This window comes from Nannobrachium achirus, assembly GCF_963921795.1.
Source record: "Nannobrachium achirus genome assembly, chromosome: 12".
Classification (NCBI taxonomy): Eukaryota; Metazoa; Chordata; class Actinopteri; order Myctophiformes; family Myctophidae; genus Nannobrachium; species Nannobrachium achirus.
The window spans coordinates 41,478,197-41,496,709 of NC_137832.1; the positions used below are offsets into that span (position 1 = coordinate 41,478,197).

The 18,513-nt window shown below is 40.9% G+C and overlaps 2 protein-coding genes across 2 annotated transcripts; both read right to left on the minus strand.

Annotated features, from left to right (window-relative positions):
* Positions 1 to 2,144: 2,144 nt before the first annotated feature.
* On the minus strand, positions 2,145 to 3,614 carry avp (arginine vasopressin; the record flags this gene model as incomplete). Its single annotated transcript, XM_080739381.1, has 3 exons — positions 2,145 to 2,287; positions 2,897 to 3,101; positions 3,492 to 3,614. 3 exons carry the CDS (start codon positions 3,612 to 3,614, stop codon positions 2,145 to 2,147), a joined length of 471 nt encoding a protein of 156 aa, XP_080595507.1.
* A 2,236-nt stretch (positions 3,615 to 5,850) lies between these two features.
* On the minus strand, positions 5,851 to 13,806 carry ubox5 (U-box domain containing 5). The gene is made up of 7 exons (XM_080739615.1): positions 13,667 to 13,806; positions 12,597 to 12,660; positions 11,298 to 11,399; positions 9,650 to 10,431; positions 8,669 to 9,318; positions 8,374 to 8,553; positions 5,851 to 6,221 (listed from the first exon to the last, which is right to left on the minus strand). Coding segments are annotated over exons 1-7 (1,998 nt in total). The 5' UTR covers positions 13,669 to 13,806; the 3' UTR covers positions 5,851 to 6,003.
* Positions 13,807 to 18,513: the final 4,707 nt, after the last annotated feature.

Genomic DNA, 18,513 nt, shown 5'->3' on the forward strand with positions numbered 1-18,513 from the left:
TTGAGGTGTTTATACTTTTAGTTGACCGTGTACCAGTGAACTGTACTGCCATGAAACTGTACCTTTTCCAATGCAAACTTCTAATAAAGTTAGAAGTCTGTTAACAATTTTGAAGTTAGCAAAAACTAAAACTAAGGCTGTTTTTATTACAATACAATATTAGATTCAGTTAGTCTTTTTTTCTTCTTCACACACCTAGTTTTTGTTTTTTGTTTAATTTTAGTTAACAGTTGGTTATAACAAAAAATCTGATTCCGTTAATGCGTTATAGGTCATGTGTGGTTTATGGACTTTGTCTTGTATTGTGCAATCAAAGCAGAATAAAAAAGAATAGTATTTATTGTACCATGGTTGATTGACTTGTGTACTTGTCATGCTTGTTTTGAAACAGGTAAAGTTACTGTAGGTCTAATCTCTCACGACAGATTCAGATTTATTTTTCCTTTTTTGTTTGTTTGCTGATGGGTTCCCAGATTGCTGTAGGCCTGACTCGCAGCTCCTCATTTCCGGAAAGGGTGTGTTTCATATAAGTCACATACCGTAAGTTAAATGTGTCATGCCTCCTCTACATTTAACCCATAACTATTAGGAGAAATGGGCCTTTTTTTAGGAGAAATAACAAAGCATGGCGTCGGTAAGGGGTAAGTGTCTTGCTCAGGGGCACTTTGACACATCTACCACGTTGAGAAACACCATTAGGTCGAAACGCGTCCGTTGATTCTGTCCAGAAGAGGTAAATACACCATGTGAAAAGGATATTCCTTGTGTGCAGGCTACTTCTTCATTTTTCATGTCATTATCGAGCCGTGCACCTTAAAGACTTGTATTTAATCTGGAGTGTTGTGGGCTTTCTGCTTTATTGCAGTCATCTCTCTCTAGCACTTTGACACATAACTAATGTTCAGTATGGTTTATAGCCTTATTTTACAAAGATGATACAAGCCAATTTACAACGCCTACAATTACAGTATTCATCCCATTTACACAAGCACACTTTATGTCCACAGTAGCAGAACAAATGGCATCATTTGATTTAAACTGATTAGTGATGAATAAAAAACAACTTCTTCCAGATAAACATTGTCGCAGGTTTCAGCTACAGCATTTCCCAAAAGGGAACAATTTCAAAGCATAAAATTGTTAACAGGCCATGAAAATCCATTAAATTTGACTTGACATGTCATTGCAGAGATCGTCGTGTCGAATGAACTCAGAAATGCACACTGACTGAAAGTAGATTTGACAGTTGCTAAGGAATAAAGAACACAAAAACTGATTTATCTGCGTGTGGAGCTTGCTCATAGAACTGGCTTTGTCAAAAACTGTATGTACGCATAAAAACTCAGGATTAGTGGAGGGGAAGTCCTGGCAGGCAATAGACAAACCAGTAACATGTTTGCCAGAAATATTCAACCTTTGTGTAAGGTGCAATTACCATAAAGTGGTAAAGAAAAAAACAACAGACAACAGATATTTAGGCAGTGTATATTTTGTATTGTCACTCCGCAATTCTTTCAAGATCATATCAGTAAAGATTTAGCAGTGTTTAATTCGATAATTGCAGGCCTATCAGGTGGTAGGTTTGATTTCACAGTGTGGTTGGGCTTTAGTTCATATAAAGTACTTGATATTTACAATGGGAATGTGTTCAAGAATTTGTCAGGTAACAATCAGAACATTCATTAACAATCTTCAAACACCTTGCTCAACATATTCATCTCACATTGTTGTAGTAATGGGATCTTAGATATTATATCAGACAGAAAAAAAATATGTTTACAGAGGGCTAGTATGTGCATTGCATTTCTGTGTAAGTGAAAGATACAATGCTGTTCTCAATATTCATGCTGCTGCTTTCCCCTGAAGTCAAAAAACAATTCTTCATCCCCAGCTGCCCTAAACAGTGAACCAACATAGCAAATAACTATACAGGCTCTTACTCTACCCATTCCCTACAGATACAACATGATAGTATAGGGATTAGGAATGAGAATAAAGTTTGAAGTGGAAACAGGCTAGGCCAGGATTCCCTAAAAAGCACTCAAATAATCTATGTCCATTGGCATATAATGGGGCAGAGATGGTCTTCCATTTAGGGCACTTCTAGGAACCCACTTGTGTTTTTGTGGACAACCTGTGAGGTATCAATATTCAGTCTGCCCTCTGGTGGCCACATGTAGCAGACGCAGCAGCAGTTGTGCAGGTGAACTCCCTGTGACTGTGGCACTGTGTGCTGGTTCGAATACTTGGTCCTCACTCAGACAGTCAGAGTCTACAGCACAGCTCTCTGAAAAAAAAAGAAAGAATATACAGGTCAGACACAAGTTAGATATATGGAGAAGAAAGGAAAGGATAAGGAAACATTGGTCATACACTTAAAGGACCTTTTTTTTTACAACAAGGGTTCATATTTTGGATTGTAATTAGAGAAAAGAAACGATGAGTGTTGAAATGTTTTCATTTACTGCTTTCTATCATTTTAGCCATTTTAGAGAGTTTGATTTCAGTGGGTGGGGGCATGCGTGCAAGTCTTTTTAGACACATTGAGCCGACAAATTCATTATTACTATTTACAGTAACTGTACTAGCCCCCATAAGTCACACCTAACCATGAAAAATTGCGGTGCATGTTGGGAATGGGTTTATTGTGTCTAAAAAGACATATTTAGCCACTTGCACATGCCCCCACCCACTGAAACCAAACTCTCTAACATGGCTAAAATGATAGAAAGCAGTAAATGAAAACATTTCAACACTCATCGTTTCTTTTCTCTAATTACAACCCAAAATATGAACCCTTGTTGTAAAAAAAACGAAGTTGTCCTTTAATGTACACAATGACAGAAAATGCTGTACAGGGTGATTACAATAGATCAGACCCTCCAATTAGGCCTACCTGAGTTACAGCAGAGTCCTGAGGCAGCGCAGCGTCCCCCCTCAGATCCACAGGGTTTCCCTCCTGTCTGGCAGGGAGTGAGCAGGTAATTCTCCTCTTCACAATGAGCTGTTTCGGGCGAGCCCAGCAAACAGCCCAGTCCATCCCCACAGCAGATACTGGGGCCAAAGCAACGGCCCCTGTCATCAGGACCACACGACATGCACTGGAACAGAACAGTGCCAGAAATTAGGCTATATCAAGTCTAAGTAGGCTACTTAACATTAGCCTGCAGCATACTGTTGGTCGATCTGATACAATCATCTTCTCATGTCTCATTATATATTCAAATGACAAACTCCCTCAAAATATATATCTAACAATATGCAGCAGCTATAATAGAATAGTTTGTGGCACACAAATGCATCATGATGTTTGGCTGGAATCACAACTTCTCAAGTTAAAATCTGTTTCACAACAAATGTGTAAAATAAAACAAATAATGATAGGAGAGGAAAAGAAGGAAAAAAAACGGTTACAGTATATAAGTTAAAGCGTCAGTTATTTTTTGAGAGCAACACCATCATGCTACGGACAATAAATGAGAGTTCCCTACCTGTCTGAGTCCAGTGTCCTGTAGCGCTCGCTTCCCTCCACGAGGACAGTTCTGGATGTAGCAGGCAGAGGACAGTGCAAGGAGTCCCAGCAACAGGCACAGTGGAGACAGGGAATGAGGCATTATGGCTGCTGGTCTGGATAAAAAGCACAGTGCAACTACACAGTTTCCTCTCTCTGACAGATATCTGACAGGACCCGTTACTTATAGACAGATGCTCTGACAAACCATTCGACTGTCACATTTGACGTCAGTGTCATCTTGTTCTGTTCCTCACACACCCAAAGACAGCTACACACACAGTGGAGGAAGATGTAGGGGGGGCTGGGAGGTTGTGTGAAAGTGAGTGAGGTCATGCCACATCCCTCTCAGCATAAGATATGCTCCATCAAACAAATATACACACGAAAACAACAATGTACCTAAACTGGCTGCACAAGATGGCTAGTCAGTATTCAAGACTGTGCTACATTTAGTTTGGCTAAACATTTCTAATGGGTGGCATGATGGCACACACAAAAGGCAGTTTAAGATGAACAACTAAGTGAACTCAATGACAACTAATTCGATTTATTCCAATGAGCGCACTGATTAAGTAGGCTACATTGTTGAGCGCATGCGTTTACTAAGATGCAGTAGCCTGACAACTAACAAATAGCTTGCAGAAATGTTAGACCCATGGGCTTATTTATGGATGGCTTCTCTGACACCAAACGCATTAAAACATGACAGGAGGTGAAAAGTGATCTCATTGAAGTAATTTTGCTGGGGAAAGGGACAAAACAAGATTAGCATTTCAAATAGACATGCATGTCTAGGTCAATTATGCCTTTTCAATGTCAATACTGAATATTGCATGTAGTGGCTTATATTCCTCAGATTATGCAGCTGATTTCAAGTGGGAAGGAGAATTATGTGATTAAAATGATAACACTGAGGTACGATGATTCAAGAATATACGTAAGTGCTTGCATGCTTTGATGGCAGTTTGTGAACAGCATTCAGCCATGACATGTCACAACCTATCATTAGGTTATCTTATCTCTTAACTCTATTCATTTATATCTGAAGCCGTTTCTAATAAACTTCCTATGGTCCCTTTACCCGGACCCGATCTGATCTTTTATCTGTTCCCAATTCCATTATGAAAATTGTGACACATTTGTGGATTGCTTTCAGTCTTCTTACTAAACAGATGCAGGATCACGACCTTGGTCAAGTTGGCATGGAAACGACAAATAAACCTTTATGCTGTTGTGCACAGGTTGAGAACCAATAAAATCGTGTTTTCTCTCCATTCTGGACCTGTACACATTATCTGACATTCCACTTTACAGGCAAAAATGTAAAAAAAGAAACGAAAATCAGGACCCAGTGGCAGACGATATATTAAATAGGCGAAATTGAAGAAATTCACTGCAATACTACCTGAACTATTTACATTTGTACAAATTCACATGGCAGTGCTAGCCACTGACTTTGAGCCGGGATAATGGCAATAGTACAATGAATTTTAGTGATTGTGCTGTGTACCTCTGCCTGCTGTCTACCTCTCCAAGAGAGAAAGCATGGGTATACAGGACGTACCGTTGGTCAGCTGCTATGACTCTTGCCATTCTTTTTTTTTTGATAACCTTCTCCCGTTCTTTTAAGTTGTTCTATATACATTTTCATTTGCAGAACTACACTGTCTCCAAAACGTTCTACTTCTAAACAAAATGTTTTTCGAGCCAAGGCTCTTCACCGGGTCAAACACCATCAAGTTTATTTTATTTTTTCTTCATCATACTTTTCAACCCAGCACCTCAACCAAGTGATGTGCATATTCGATTTGCTTTTGTCACTGCCTAACAAGCTCACATCCAAGTCTGCAATCACATGTGTATCTCCGAGAAGAGCCACAAAGAGAGGGAGAAGAGGTGGGAGGTGAACAAGGCTAGTTCTTTTTTGTGAGATTGTGTGATTTCATTGACATTCTGTTGGTTAGCCAGTATCTATTAGAACCTTTCTAGAAATATCAAAAGAACTAATGGAGAAATAGCCACAAATACATACACATACATCCTATCGTGCAGTGATAATGACATGCCCAAAATAGGGACACCTGGTTGAAAGTGCTAAAAAGGTATTTTAAGAATTTGCCTTTGTATTGGGAAATGGTTACTGAAACAGTACATTAAATAATGAAAGTAAAACTTTTGTATAGTTGTATATATTGCAATAATAATGAGTTCACAATGGCACACGTGGACATATTTTATATTGTTTAATGAGATTTTGTTTTACAACTTATTATACAAAAAAGAAAAGAGAAAATACAAAGGTAACTAGCGAACAAGTAACCTTACATAGACTACCCTCACTTTTTCTAAACAGTAATTCATTATGCATCGATATACACTTGAGGAATTCAAGTATTCAACTCTATCTCCACCTTAGAACATAGTGTTCGAGGACTCATCAGGTCTCAGTTGCATTGGAATGCTGTCAGATCACGGTTGAATGTGATCCGTTAGTGATGCACGCGTATTATGTCACTGCAGGGGGCAGGTCTATGGCATGTTGGGCACAAAACGTGACTGGGCGTTTCTGAAGCAATAGTGTTTGGTGGCCGTGACATCCTGTGTAGGCAGGGGCGGCATAGAAAGTGACCACAGCGTAGGCGGTAAACAGACGTAGATGTGGCGTATTGTGAGACGGAGCAGGAACACTGAGAACACTTTGATTCACCTGGGAAAGAAGATAGAGGGAGAACCTCGTCACTTAGCACAGAAATCGTACTAGCCTGCACTGCATTTAATTAAAGACATGTTCCAATTAATCTTTTTAACAGCCCTACTGTTGATTATGATGGGTCACCCAGAGGCTTTCAGAGCAGTATGTAAGTAGTGCTCATTTATAAGGACGTTCCCGTATGGAACCCATTAAAACATTGATAAAATAAAATGAAAATAAAGAATAGTGCCTTTTGTGGTTAAATAATACAATTATGACTATTCCAATACTTCAAATCGTGGTAGTTTGTGATCATTCAGCCGTGTCACAGCCCAAATTCACTTAGATGACTAGGTCCTCTGACCCCTTACGCTTGAATTAGCATTCTGCTGGGGAAGCACAAGAATCAACATCCTGTCATGGACTCTGAAGTGTACGTGTTCAAAGAAACGGGAAGTGCGCTGGATAAAGTGTAATAAATACACCTAAATATGAACTGCAGTGAATTTATTAAGTAACACAACACTGAAGCATTGATGTGAGAGCCTGCAACTCTCCTACAAAGTAGCATTTCAGATTGGATATAACAATCCAAGAGTTATTTGCCACTGTAATGGTAAATGGACTGCATTTATATAACGCTTTTCTCCAAAGCACTTTACAATTTATTTCCCATTCACAAACGGATGGCGGGGGCAACCATGCAAGGCAGGAACCAGCTCATCGGGAGCAGTTATGGGTTCAGTGTCTTGCTCAAGGACACTTCGACACATAGCCAGGAGGAGCCAGGAATCGAACACGGAACCTTCGAATCCCAAGGACAGCCACTCTACCTCCTGAGCCACTGCCACCACTGTGCCTGAGTAACCCTCCTATCCCCGTTTTGTTTGCTGTAAGCAAACCACAGAGATGGTTAATATTTAGATCATGGTCAAAATTAAAGAATCAGGTTAGGTTAGGTTATGCCCGATAGGTTATGCCCGACAGACACTGCACTTGCAGACATGGCAGCTATCTCTTGTGTATCTCCATGTGTTTACAGTGAACTGCAAGTCAGTTTGTACAATCATTTACTATTCATTTCACAGTTACATTATGTTTCCACAATCCACATTGGGAGACTAGGGCTCGTACATCTGCGGTTATGCAGCAAGCTGCGTTACATTACAGACGTGATTATATGTCAATCCTATACCATTTCACTGCAAAACCACATTTCTTATAGAAAACATTTGCTGTATTATTATTGTTTTGTTTTAATTTGTAAATAGGACACTTTATTTGGGGGGTAAAACCCTAGTGTATTTTCCTTTTTTAATGAGTAAAATAGCGCATTTTGGAACACATTTCCTTAACGGTTAACGGTTATCAAACTAAATTAGTTGGCCTGTGTTGGGCCCATTTTTACTAGTTAAGTAGTTTACTTCCATGCGCTGGCGAGCAACTTTTATTGAAGTAAATGACTGGGGGGCGGACCATCCGCTCTCTAGACATATTATAACTCTATGGGCTTGATGGGCAGTGCTGTGACAGCTTAAAGGGATATTCCACTTTCAACAGGGAAACAGCTTGTGGGCCTCTCTCCACATACACACCAATTGTAACTTCAAACTCCATTTTAACCATGATAGATTCATTAAATACAACCATCATTTTTTCTGGTGACTCATACTACCCTCCTAATAAGTGAGCAGGCCGTGTTTTTTCAATAACGTTTTTCATTTATTTTTAATAATTCTTTGGGAAAATGAAAAAAATTAAATACAAAAAATAATTATTAAAAATAAATGAAAAAAGTTATCGAAAGAACACGGCCTGCTCACGTATTAGGAGGGTAATATGAGTCACCAGAAAAAATAATGGGTGTTTTTAATGAATCTATCATGGTTAAAATGAAGTTTGAAGTTACAATGGGTGTGTGTGGGGAGAGGCCCTGGGCCTGGAGGGCCTGGTAACATTTACATCAAATATCTAAATATTGAATCAAGCAATTTGCTTGATCTGTTCAGGGTGTTCATAAAAGCCTGATTAGACGATAAAATGACCAAAAGTTTTTTTGAAAGTGAAATATCCCTTTAACTGTGAAGGTTGGCAACAGTATCAATTGTGTTGCTGCTACATTGCCACACACATCACACACACATTCTTAATCCCAGACCGATCCTACCTGTGGGCGACTCTGTAGCTGAACTCAGGGAGGTGTGAGATGGCTCTGTGTCAGTATCAATGGTAACCCCACTCGACTGGGAGGAGTGTGAGGTGAAGGATGGTCGACCACGCAGTGCCAGGACAAGGGCCTCATCCAAGCTGGAAGACAAGCGCTGCTCATGAGAGCTGCTGCTCGGAGCTGTAGAGGAGACAGAATATGAGAGGATACAGAATGTGAAGGATGCGAGTTAAATTCACCATTACAGAACCTACATTGAGCTGACTTAGTTCTATCTTCTTTATGTACTACCAACCAGAGACTTTATCTGTTTTTGTTCTTTTACATTCAGGCAACAGCTGCTGGTTGTCAGTGTGACAAGGCCTGACCAACTCGTCTGTGGGCGGTGGGGTTTCCTTGGGTTTCCCACTTCGTTCTCGTTTCTTTTGTCTCACAGAGTCTGCAATATCTTTGGTATGAGGACCAGCCCCTGATCTCCCAGGCTGAGGATTTGCCATGCTGTTTCCATTTTCTAGTCCATGTCCACTGCGCTCCATCTCCAGGTGTCTGTTACTAACATTATGGTTGATGGCACGGCTGACTATCCCTTTATTACTACTTGTGTCCTTGTCTTCTCCCTCTACCTTCTGATCCAAGAGCCTGGACGCAAGGGGCTTCTCTCCTTCCCCACATCTGCCCAGTGCTCCCTCTCTCAGGCCCACCCCCGTCTGCAGCAAGAAACGGTCAATGCGGTTCTTGAGTTGAGGGTTGGGTAGAGGCTGGGAGGCTGCAGTGAACGGAACCCCTGTAAAAGGGTCGCTGGGGGGGCGACCCCAAGAGGCTTCTCTCTTCTGTTGCTCCTCCAGGGTGCTGTTGTCCACCGACATGCCACAGGGCAGCAGCATTGGCAGTGTCATCACTTCCTGGGTTATGGGGTCTAGGAACTCTTCTGGGACTGATGGACAACTGCAGGCACACAACAGGAAATTACTATGGTGACAGTAGCAATAGGCAGTGAATCCAGCGTATTCATTTGTGTATTAACCAATAGAAAAGAATGTGACATTATCACTGCCAAGTAAATCTCCTTCATACACAATGTACTTAGAGGTGTAACAACACAATTAAATTACAATATATTTTACAAATACCAAATAGAAAATACAGGAATAGGGCCGTTATAATGATAAAATGATTAATCATCATCTGTGAATGACGGCTCTGCACCAAAAAACTACAAAACCTGCGCAATCACTTATACAACATTTATGAACTGTCAAGGAAAGTTAAAATATACCTAGGAGGCGTGGCTGCTGGCAGTAAATGTGCTGGTTGATTCATAGATGGAGCACAAAACCTAGGTGATGGTAGCAGTCTTTGACTTGCCTCGTGGGCACTCTTAAGCCTTTCTACCTCGGCTGCAGAGCAGTATTTAGCAGGCTGTGCCCACACTGCCAGAGCCTTGAGCCCCAGCGCAGAGCCAGCGCCGCCACACGGTACGGTCACGCGAAGCTGTGTCACAGAGCCTAGTGACGCTGCACCCCTGCTCCACAGCTGTTCTTGCCGGCAGTTTGCAGGCTGTGGTGGGGGAGGGGCGAGAAATGGCGGCCGGGGCCGAAAGTGCGGGTGTGAGAAGCACACCAGGGTCTCCTCCCTGAGTTCACAGCGGCCCATCAGTTTAAACTCTGGCTCTGCGTAACTGCTCTCAATGTTTGACTGAGGTTGAAGAGGGGCCCTGTGCTGCCTGTCACCACGGCCTCTTTGTTGGGGCTCCTCGAGGCCGTGTTCTCCCCACTGTTTGGCCTGAAGGCTCCACTGTTGTCCTTTAGACCTACTGTTTAAATGCTGCAGCTGTCTTTCTTGGGGCTGGGCTTCCCCATCCTGGCCGTGGCCCATTATTAGGTCCCCTTGCTGGCGTTGCTCGGAGTCCTGACAGGGGCCAGGAGCCAGAGCAGGTAGAGGATCTGAGCTGGTGCTGATCTCAAGCTTCTTGCATGTCTGTCCTCGGTCCATGCCCCATGACCATAGCTCCACGTCCACTCTGCACAGCTCCACCTGGATGCCAAACTGCAGAGTCACCTGGGGGTAAGGTATGAACCGTTCCACATGTTAATGATAATACAATGTTATGATGAGATCCAGCAGTCCCAACGAGCAGCATCTTAACCCTCAAATACCTGGAACGCGCCCGAGTCGTGTTAGATTTTAACCACTTTAACCATTATTTTATGCTTTAAAGGAGCTATAGTCAACTTTTTCTTGAAAAACGGATGCTAAAATAAAAATAATGTTTCGAAAATGTTTTATAAAAAAATAAGCTTCATACATGTGTTTCTATTCAAAAATGGGTCCACAAAAAGCATAAAATAATGATGATAAAATAATCATTTTGGCCATGTCAGACTGACTTTGTTTACATTCCTCTTCTATGGATTGATAAGGGATGTAAACAAAGTCGGCCCTACAATGAAAAAGTTGACTATAGCTCCTTTAACTATTGGAAAAATAGCAGATATACAAGCTCACAACGCGGCACCGAGTGCCGCGCTGCGAGTTTGTAGATCTGTTATTTTTGAAAAATCTTGAAAACGTGTGCAAGTCTTTGAATATCTTTGACCCGATCTTTGACCCAACTTCTAAATCCTTCCTCTAAATCAGTGGTTCTCAAACTTTTTCATGACAAGGACCCCCAAAATTACATGTATTCGGCCGCAGACCCCCATCTCAAAATATGTTGTTCCAGGGACCCCCCAGGAGCAGAGATTTGAGTTACAAAAGTTTGCTTTGAAAAATATATATTGAAAAAGATGCACACATTTTCACGATTTTTCAAAAATAGCAGATCTACAAGCTTGTATATCTGCTATTTTTCAATAGTTAAAGCATTCAATAATTCTAGGCCTAAAGAAAAACTGTCTGAAAGTACAACAGACAGCATCATGTACCTGCACAGGTGGACGCAGGAAGTATTCCGCCTTAAAGCCCCGACGACGGACAGCGGGATCGACTGACAGAAGGTTGGTGACGTCATACCCATCTGCAGATAACTGTATATGTGTGTGCATGTCAAAGAGAGACAATGAAAAAGGTATTTATCTGTACATGAAATGCACAAATCACAAGCAGACAGAACAGCTTCCTAGTGTCTTAGCAGAGGTTCTACAATTCACTGAAGCAACACATTAAATAATGGATTGATCTTTAATTACACAATCATGCTGTTGTTGTGCATTGGCGTTGGAGAATGTCATAACTAGCTTAATTCATAAGCATATAATAGAGAAATTAGCATATGGTAGATAAATACAACATCCAATATACAACATGGCACCTGCAGGACAGAGGAGTCGGGTAGGCAGAAAAGTGAATATTAGAATGTGACTATTTAATCTAACGAGCTTGATTCCTCCCGACTCTAATCTAATCCTCACCTCGCTCTGAGGCGGGACAAAAGGCACGAGTGGATGATGCGAGTGTGGAAGTTAAAAGTATTGGAATTTGCCTATAGGGGTTTCAAAAGGTTGAGAGGCAAAGACTGTGCTGCCATGGCATATTCTTATTGTTTTCATGCTCCACAAACCAGTCCTCAAACCTTGTGGGACAGGGACATTGTCATCTGGGAGACAACTTCCACCTGGATAGAAATTATTTATCATAAGACATGATAACATACTGTAGTAACTGTGTCTGTGTACCATGGTTACATTGTTACACTCTGAGTAAAATTGCATTATAAGGAGGGGGGAAATCTCTATATTTCTAAGTTTCATTTGTTCGACTAAGGGTTAGGGTTAGGTTTAGGGATAGTTTTACTGAGGTTAGGTTTAGGCATAGTGGTTAACATTCACCAGGTTAGCATTCACCAGCGTCAGCAGGTTAGCAATTCACCAGCGTCTAACTAATGGGACGTCAAACAAATGTTATGTCACAATATCAACACGCTCCCATAATGAGGCGCATTCAAGGATAACCACTAGGGAAGAAGAACGCCTTGAAAGCATGAACGGATGTCACAGATGGCAGAGAGAAAAATAAGTCAAGAGTCACAAACATACAAGAACATGGCAAGGTCAACTGTGAATCTGTCTCCCACACAGTGTGGGATGTGAATGTGATTATGTGAGACATCTTGAGGGACATCCTCAAGATGTTTGACACCTTCACCTTTGTCATTTTTCTTCACCTTTGGCCTGTGCTTGTCAGTTGTCAAGTAACATTGCAATGTGTCATCATCATCATCATACCTTGTTACAATGCACTGTGGTCTGAAAATGCGTCTGGCAGAGATTCACAACCATGTTCTCTCGCCTGTGAATAGCAAAAAGTGTTTTACATTTATTTCCATTCACTTAACAACATACCCTATTGAATGTCAAGATGAATCTGAAAACTCTGTCAACTGCAGTGCAGACGATAACGTCTTTGTAGTGGCTCATGACATGGTCTAATAAATTGTGGAACTTGACTAAATCACTTTTTTTGCATTGACCCCACTAGACCTTGATGGAATGGCGTTATTCTTCATTTGGTTGGATATTAGAACAAGGTAAGTCATTTTCAGGCAAAGCATGCCAGAGAGAATCATTAGTTTTGATCAATTTGGAAACAGTGAGTTTGTGCTTCATAATGCTAATTGCAGTGTTGTAAAGTAACCAAGTACATTTAAGTACTGTACTAATATAAGTACGCTTTTGATTGTATTGGAGAACATTTCCAATTTCCAATATTTTTACTTCTACTCCACTAAATCTTGGATCCAAATATTGTACTTTTACTCTTGAGTTACTGTTTACTTTGTAGAATTTGATCACTATAACAAAACCTACATTAACAACTTCAGCCCTATTTGAAATATAGCTGATTTACAATCAAGCTCACGGTGAGACGCATCTGCTATTTTCAAAAGATTTCATGTTTGAAAACATGAATGTGACATTATGCATAATGAGTACTTCTACTTTTGGTACTTTAAGTAGCCTACATTTTGATGCCAATACTTTTGTACTTTTTACTCAAGTACATTTTTAATACAGGCCTTACTACTTGTAACAGAGTATAATTATATCCATTAATGGTACTCTTTTGTAAGAATTGTTAGCACCTTTTCCACCACTGGCGAATTGTAGGCTATGATTTACATACAATATTACATTATAATCTTATAAAAGGAGTGCGCAGTAGTCTTTTTCTATGTGTTAAAGGAAGGATAACCGGACGGCAGCGCAATTTCAGTGAAAAATACTCATAAATAACATACACAGTATTATTTGTATCGTGTTGACGTTAGCTTAATGGGTTGGTTATGGATTCTTACATTGTTTGGTAGCTTATTCCGCCGTGAAGGACTTATAACGCAGTCTATGCGTCATAGGATTCCATAACTCCACTTTTTGCTACAATTAACTGACATTTTATTAGTTAAACTGAGAGCGACTTCTTCACAGTGGCATTAGTGGCATAGAGACTGGCACTGCTGCGTGATTATGGATCCAACTGGGAAAGATGGATGGAAACGGCATAGAGCGCTCGTTTTCAGTTATTGTCCACGACATTGCAAGCGGCGCGAAGGCCAGCGGACCTTGGTCCTGCTCTTCGCCCCCGAGCGCCGCAGGCGCGAGTGGCCGCGTTACGAAGAGTTACGAAGCCGTGGTGAATGCAATCGTTATATTTATGCCCAGGCCGTAAGGCCTGGGCAAGCGCACGATAAACGCCATGATAATAAACCCTTTTGCAAATCCCGCCCCATTCTGCCCTGTTACTATGATGGGACATTAACCCTGGGCAGATTGTTTTTATAGTGGAAGTGGATGGGATTTTTTTCCCCTTCATAGCCTCATTACAGCTATATAAAGTACCAAAGGAAAAACACCTAGGTGATATTAATAAAAAGGGAAGACAAAGGTACAGTAGTTACATTGCAAAACAGGGGATTTACCCGAAAATATATGTTTTAATTTGTTTAATCCCAGTGGGACAGAATCCTCTTTGCAGATTCTTTTATAGTGGTAGTGGATGGGAATTTTTTTCCCTTCATAGCCTCATTACCAGGGGCGGTGACGTTTCAATATTCAAATGGGTGCTCGTTTTTGAGCCCGCCCCCCCCCCCTCCCCCCCCCCCTCCCCCCCCGCCCCCGCCCCCGCCCCCGCCCGCCTGCCTGCCTGCTCGGCCAGCCGCTTAGACAAAATGATAATAATGACCATTGCTATGTTTGGCCACTAGAGGGCACTGAAAACCCACAACGCTAATATGTTCCCCATTTTCAGCAGTTTTGTGACACTTTGGTATCATGCCAATAAAGCTCCTTTGAATTTAATTGAAAACCAATGAAACAGAGCAGCCTGAATTAAAAATGCAGACAGGCCTATACTTGAGTAACTGTAAATGTACAAACGTATTGGTATCAAAATATCCCATTTCATGTCAGCAAAAGAAAAGGCATTTTTTTTCCATCATTGAGTACTTTATTTACAGTTTGCCAATAGTACAGTGGTACGATAACGATGTCATAAAATGAATGCACTGTAGGAATTTTTTATGACACACGAGCAATCATGACTTTTCAGCAATCAGTGTGTTTCAACATCTTAACACAGTAATTAATGCATGATATTGCACCTACATTAACATGCTACAAGCAGAAACAGACCTTTTTTTCCCAAGATCTTTGTCTATTTTAATTGTGGAGGAACATGTTTTTTTTTTTATGTAATATTTTCTGTGTAAAAAGAAAAAGAGAAAAAAAAACCCTAATAAATATTGTCAAAAAAAATGTGGATGAAACATCTCTCCCTCCCTGATCGCGGTCTGTCACCTTCACTGTGCCTGCTGCAGTGCTGCTTGGCCATCATGGATCTCTATAAATGAAAAGGGGGAGAGGGGAATAAAAAAAAAGTATTACAACCATGACATTGACAACAATATTGCTACAGTAAATTACAATTAGCCTATTATAGTAAACCTTGCATCATGCAGTACAGTATTTTTTAGTTTTTTAGTACCTACCATTTATTTATCAGGAACGTGTTTCTCCTCTGGGCTCCTCTTGAGATGAAGTCATTGGCTATGACATCCAGGTCAATCTTCCTTGCCAAATCACTGTAACAGTCTAACAGAGCAAGGTGATTGAGTCTTCCTTGCCCCATTGTGGATCGCAGATAGGTTTTCAGTCTCCGTAGGCCAGAAAATGACCTTTCTGAGCTGCATGATGTCACAGGGATAGTCAGTGCTTGTTTCACCAGTCTTGTGAGTTCTTCACAAACACCTCTCCTGGTGCCTCCCTGGTCACCCTTCAAAAAGTTGACGACATCATTGAAGGTAGACAGGCGATGTCCTTGGGTCTTTGCCATCTGCAGGCAAACGTCACGATGCAGTGTCAGCCTGGCTTCATCAAAGTCGTCTCCATAGAATTGCATCATGCGTTTGCAGTCGCTGTTTCCGACAACAAAATCCTCCACATCTTGCATGTGTGTGTATACAGCAGCACTAAATCTGCTGTCCAGAGATGATGATGCTGTGTCCATCACCTCAAAGTATTGCTGTCGGTGCATTTCTTCTGGCGTTTGGATGTGTGGAGGAGCTGCATAGTACTGTGTTCTATTCGTCTGTGTCATTCAATGTTATATGATATACTTTAATGGTTTCCTGTTGAAATAAGCTTAGTCTTTTCAGGATCTCATTTTAGTATACCTTGTACCAGTGAACTGTACCGTCATGAAACTGTACATTTTCCTATGCAAACTTCTAATAAAGCCTTCAATCAATCAAATAGGCTTTATGCTACATCAATTATATGTAATTCAAATGAGCTTTACTGGCATGATAAAATACTATAATGCCTCATTCACATAGGGAGCAGCAAAGCTAAAGTTTAGCTTGCTTGGTCAATGTTATCTCAATGGAAACCAGCTTTAAAGCTTTCAAAGCTTTGTTCTGTGTATCTCCTGTATCTTTAAAGCTGGTTTCCATTGAGATAACATTGACCAAGCAAGCAAAACTTTAGCTTTGCTGCTCCCTATGTGAATGAGGCATAAGAACAGTTCAGTTGAGATTTTTTTTAATTATTTTGGAGGTGGGGGTAGAATACTGTAGAGCTACATGGCTACATCACACAGAGTAGACATACAGCCAGGATGTGGAGGCGGGCTATGACGCTGGGTGACGCCCTCGAAAGGGACAAAGCCGACGTGTGATATCGGCCGAGTGCCAGGAATGCAGTTTGGCCAGTTTGGGGCGAACGACTGAGTGCTAGGGCGAAAAATCAATGGGCTCTCATAACAGTACGCTCAAGCACTCACGCGCCCCCTATGTTCCCGCCGCTGCTCATTACAGCTATATAAAGTACCACAAAAAACACACCTACGTGATATTAATAAAAAGGGAAGAAAAAGGTACAGTAATTACATAGCAAAACAGTAGTTTTCCCCCAAAAAATAAATGTTTTAATTAGTTTAATCCTCTGGATCAGAGATAGAAAGAGAAGCGCATTGCATCTTGGGTACTAGGAAGAGGACAGAGAGAATGTTTCTCCTCACATAATAGGCTGGCTTTTCGTAATTCTGCCCATTTAAATTATATGTACCCAATCGTGACTCTTAGACCATTGATAAGGTACATGTGAACTAGTTTGTTGAAGCTTATTCGTTATGATGAGCGAGATCGCTTGACGCTTGCCGTCGCTATCACCGTACCGGCCGATCTCCGTGTCGCGCACTGCGGACAGTTCTTGAAAGACGCATTCAACATTCTCCACTGCACAAACTCCACCCCCGATAGCAAAAAGTGAATGTTTTTTTCTGGTTGGCCAGTCAGGGAGTCTCAGGGACCAATCAGAAGGCTGACAAACGGTCTATTGGGTTTTGGTGCACCTCGCGCGGTCCAAGTGAATACAACGGAGCGCTCCCTACGTCCGGTTCAGCCAATCACAAGCTTCTAAAATGAGTCCGGGGCGTGGTTATCCATCTTTCCCAGTTGGATCCATAATCACGCGGCACTGCTAGCTACAAGCATGATGAACACAACGGATGCCGAGAAGGTACTCTTGTTATTTTTTACGGCGGTTGGCATCCAGTTTTTGGTACACTACCGCCACCTTCTGATCTGCTATGGATCAGACAAAAGTTAAGGTTGAAAATGCATAAATATATTTTCACAACTTTATGATTCAAATTACATTTTACTGTACCACATTAACCATAATTAATTTGTTTGGTAAAAGTATTAACTAAATATATTACATCAAATTAAAAGATTTTTTTTACAACAATGTATTTTGAGCATAGAAATTGTGAAAATCCTGTCTATCAGCATCTTGTTTCAGAAACCATAAGAGGGCAAAACGTTTCAGCCGTAATGTCTGTAAAATGGGCCCAGTTCTCTCAGGTGCCCAGGCCCAGTGCATCTATGAGTATGTCAGCTGAGACAGCCTGCTGTCACTCATTACCAGCTTGTCGCTTGGCTTGCGACTTTATGGTCACTCACTGGCCTCATTATCAACAGAAGCATGTGGTCACTGCCATTTCATTTATGTGCTTTTGATTGGGTAGACTTATCACAAAGAATTACATGCAAATCCTTCCAAACACCACTGACCGTAGGTCATTAGTAGTTAACGGTTTACAACCAATATTGCTATTATTCACATATCTTTATTGGTTCTGCTGAATTTAGCCAAGGGATGATTTTAATCAAGCCAGAACAGTAACAGTAACATAAATGCAAACAATAAATTAAGAGACATGTATGAAATTGGTAGCATTTTTGTCCTCTAAACAATACAATAACTACATTTACATCACCTACATCAAAAGGAACATCATTTTTGGACAGGGGTTTGCGGTGATTGCACCATTATGATAGGCCAACAGGCTATCTACACAGATAAATAAAAGGAAATAAATAAATAAAAATAAATTAAATGGCACATTATTTACTCTGTCATTTCACCATTTCATAACAATAATAAAGATGATAATACTATGTAATACATCAGTGATAAATAGTTAATATTCTTAAGCAACATCTTTGTATGCTGGCATAAACAACATATAAAAGCCAAGACAGCATCACTACTTGTCTGATTTTCTGACTTCCCCTCTGCCCTTTCGGTGCGGAGTGAACTACAGGCGAAATTAAAGTGTTTTCATAAAAGGATCACGTATACC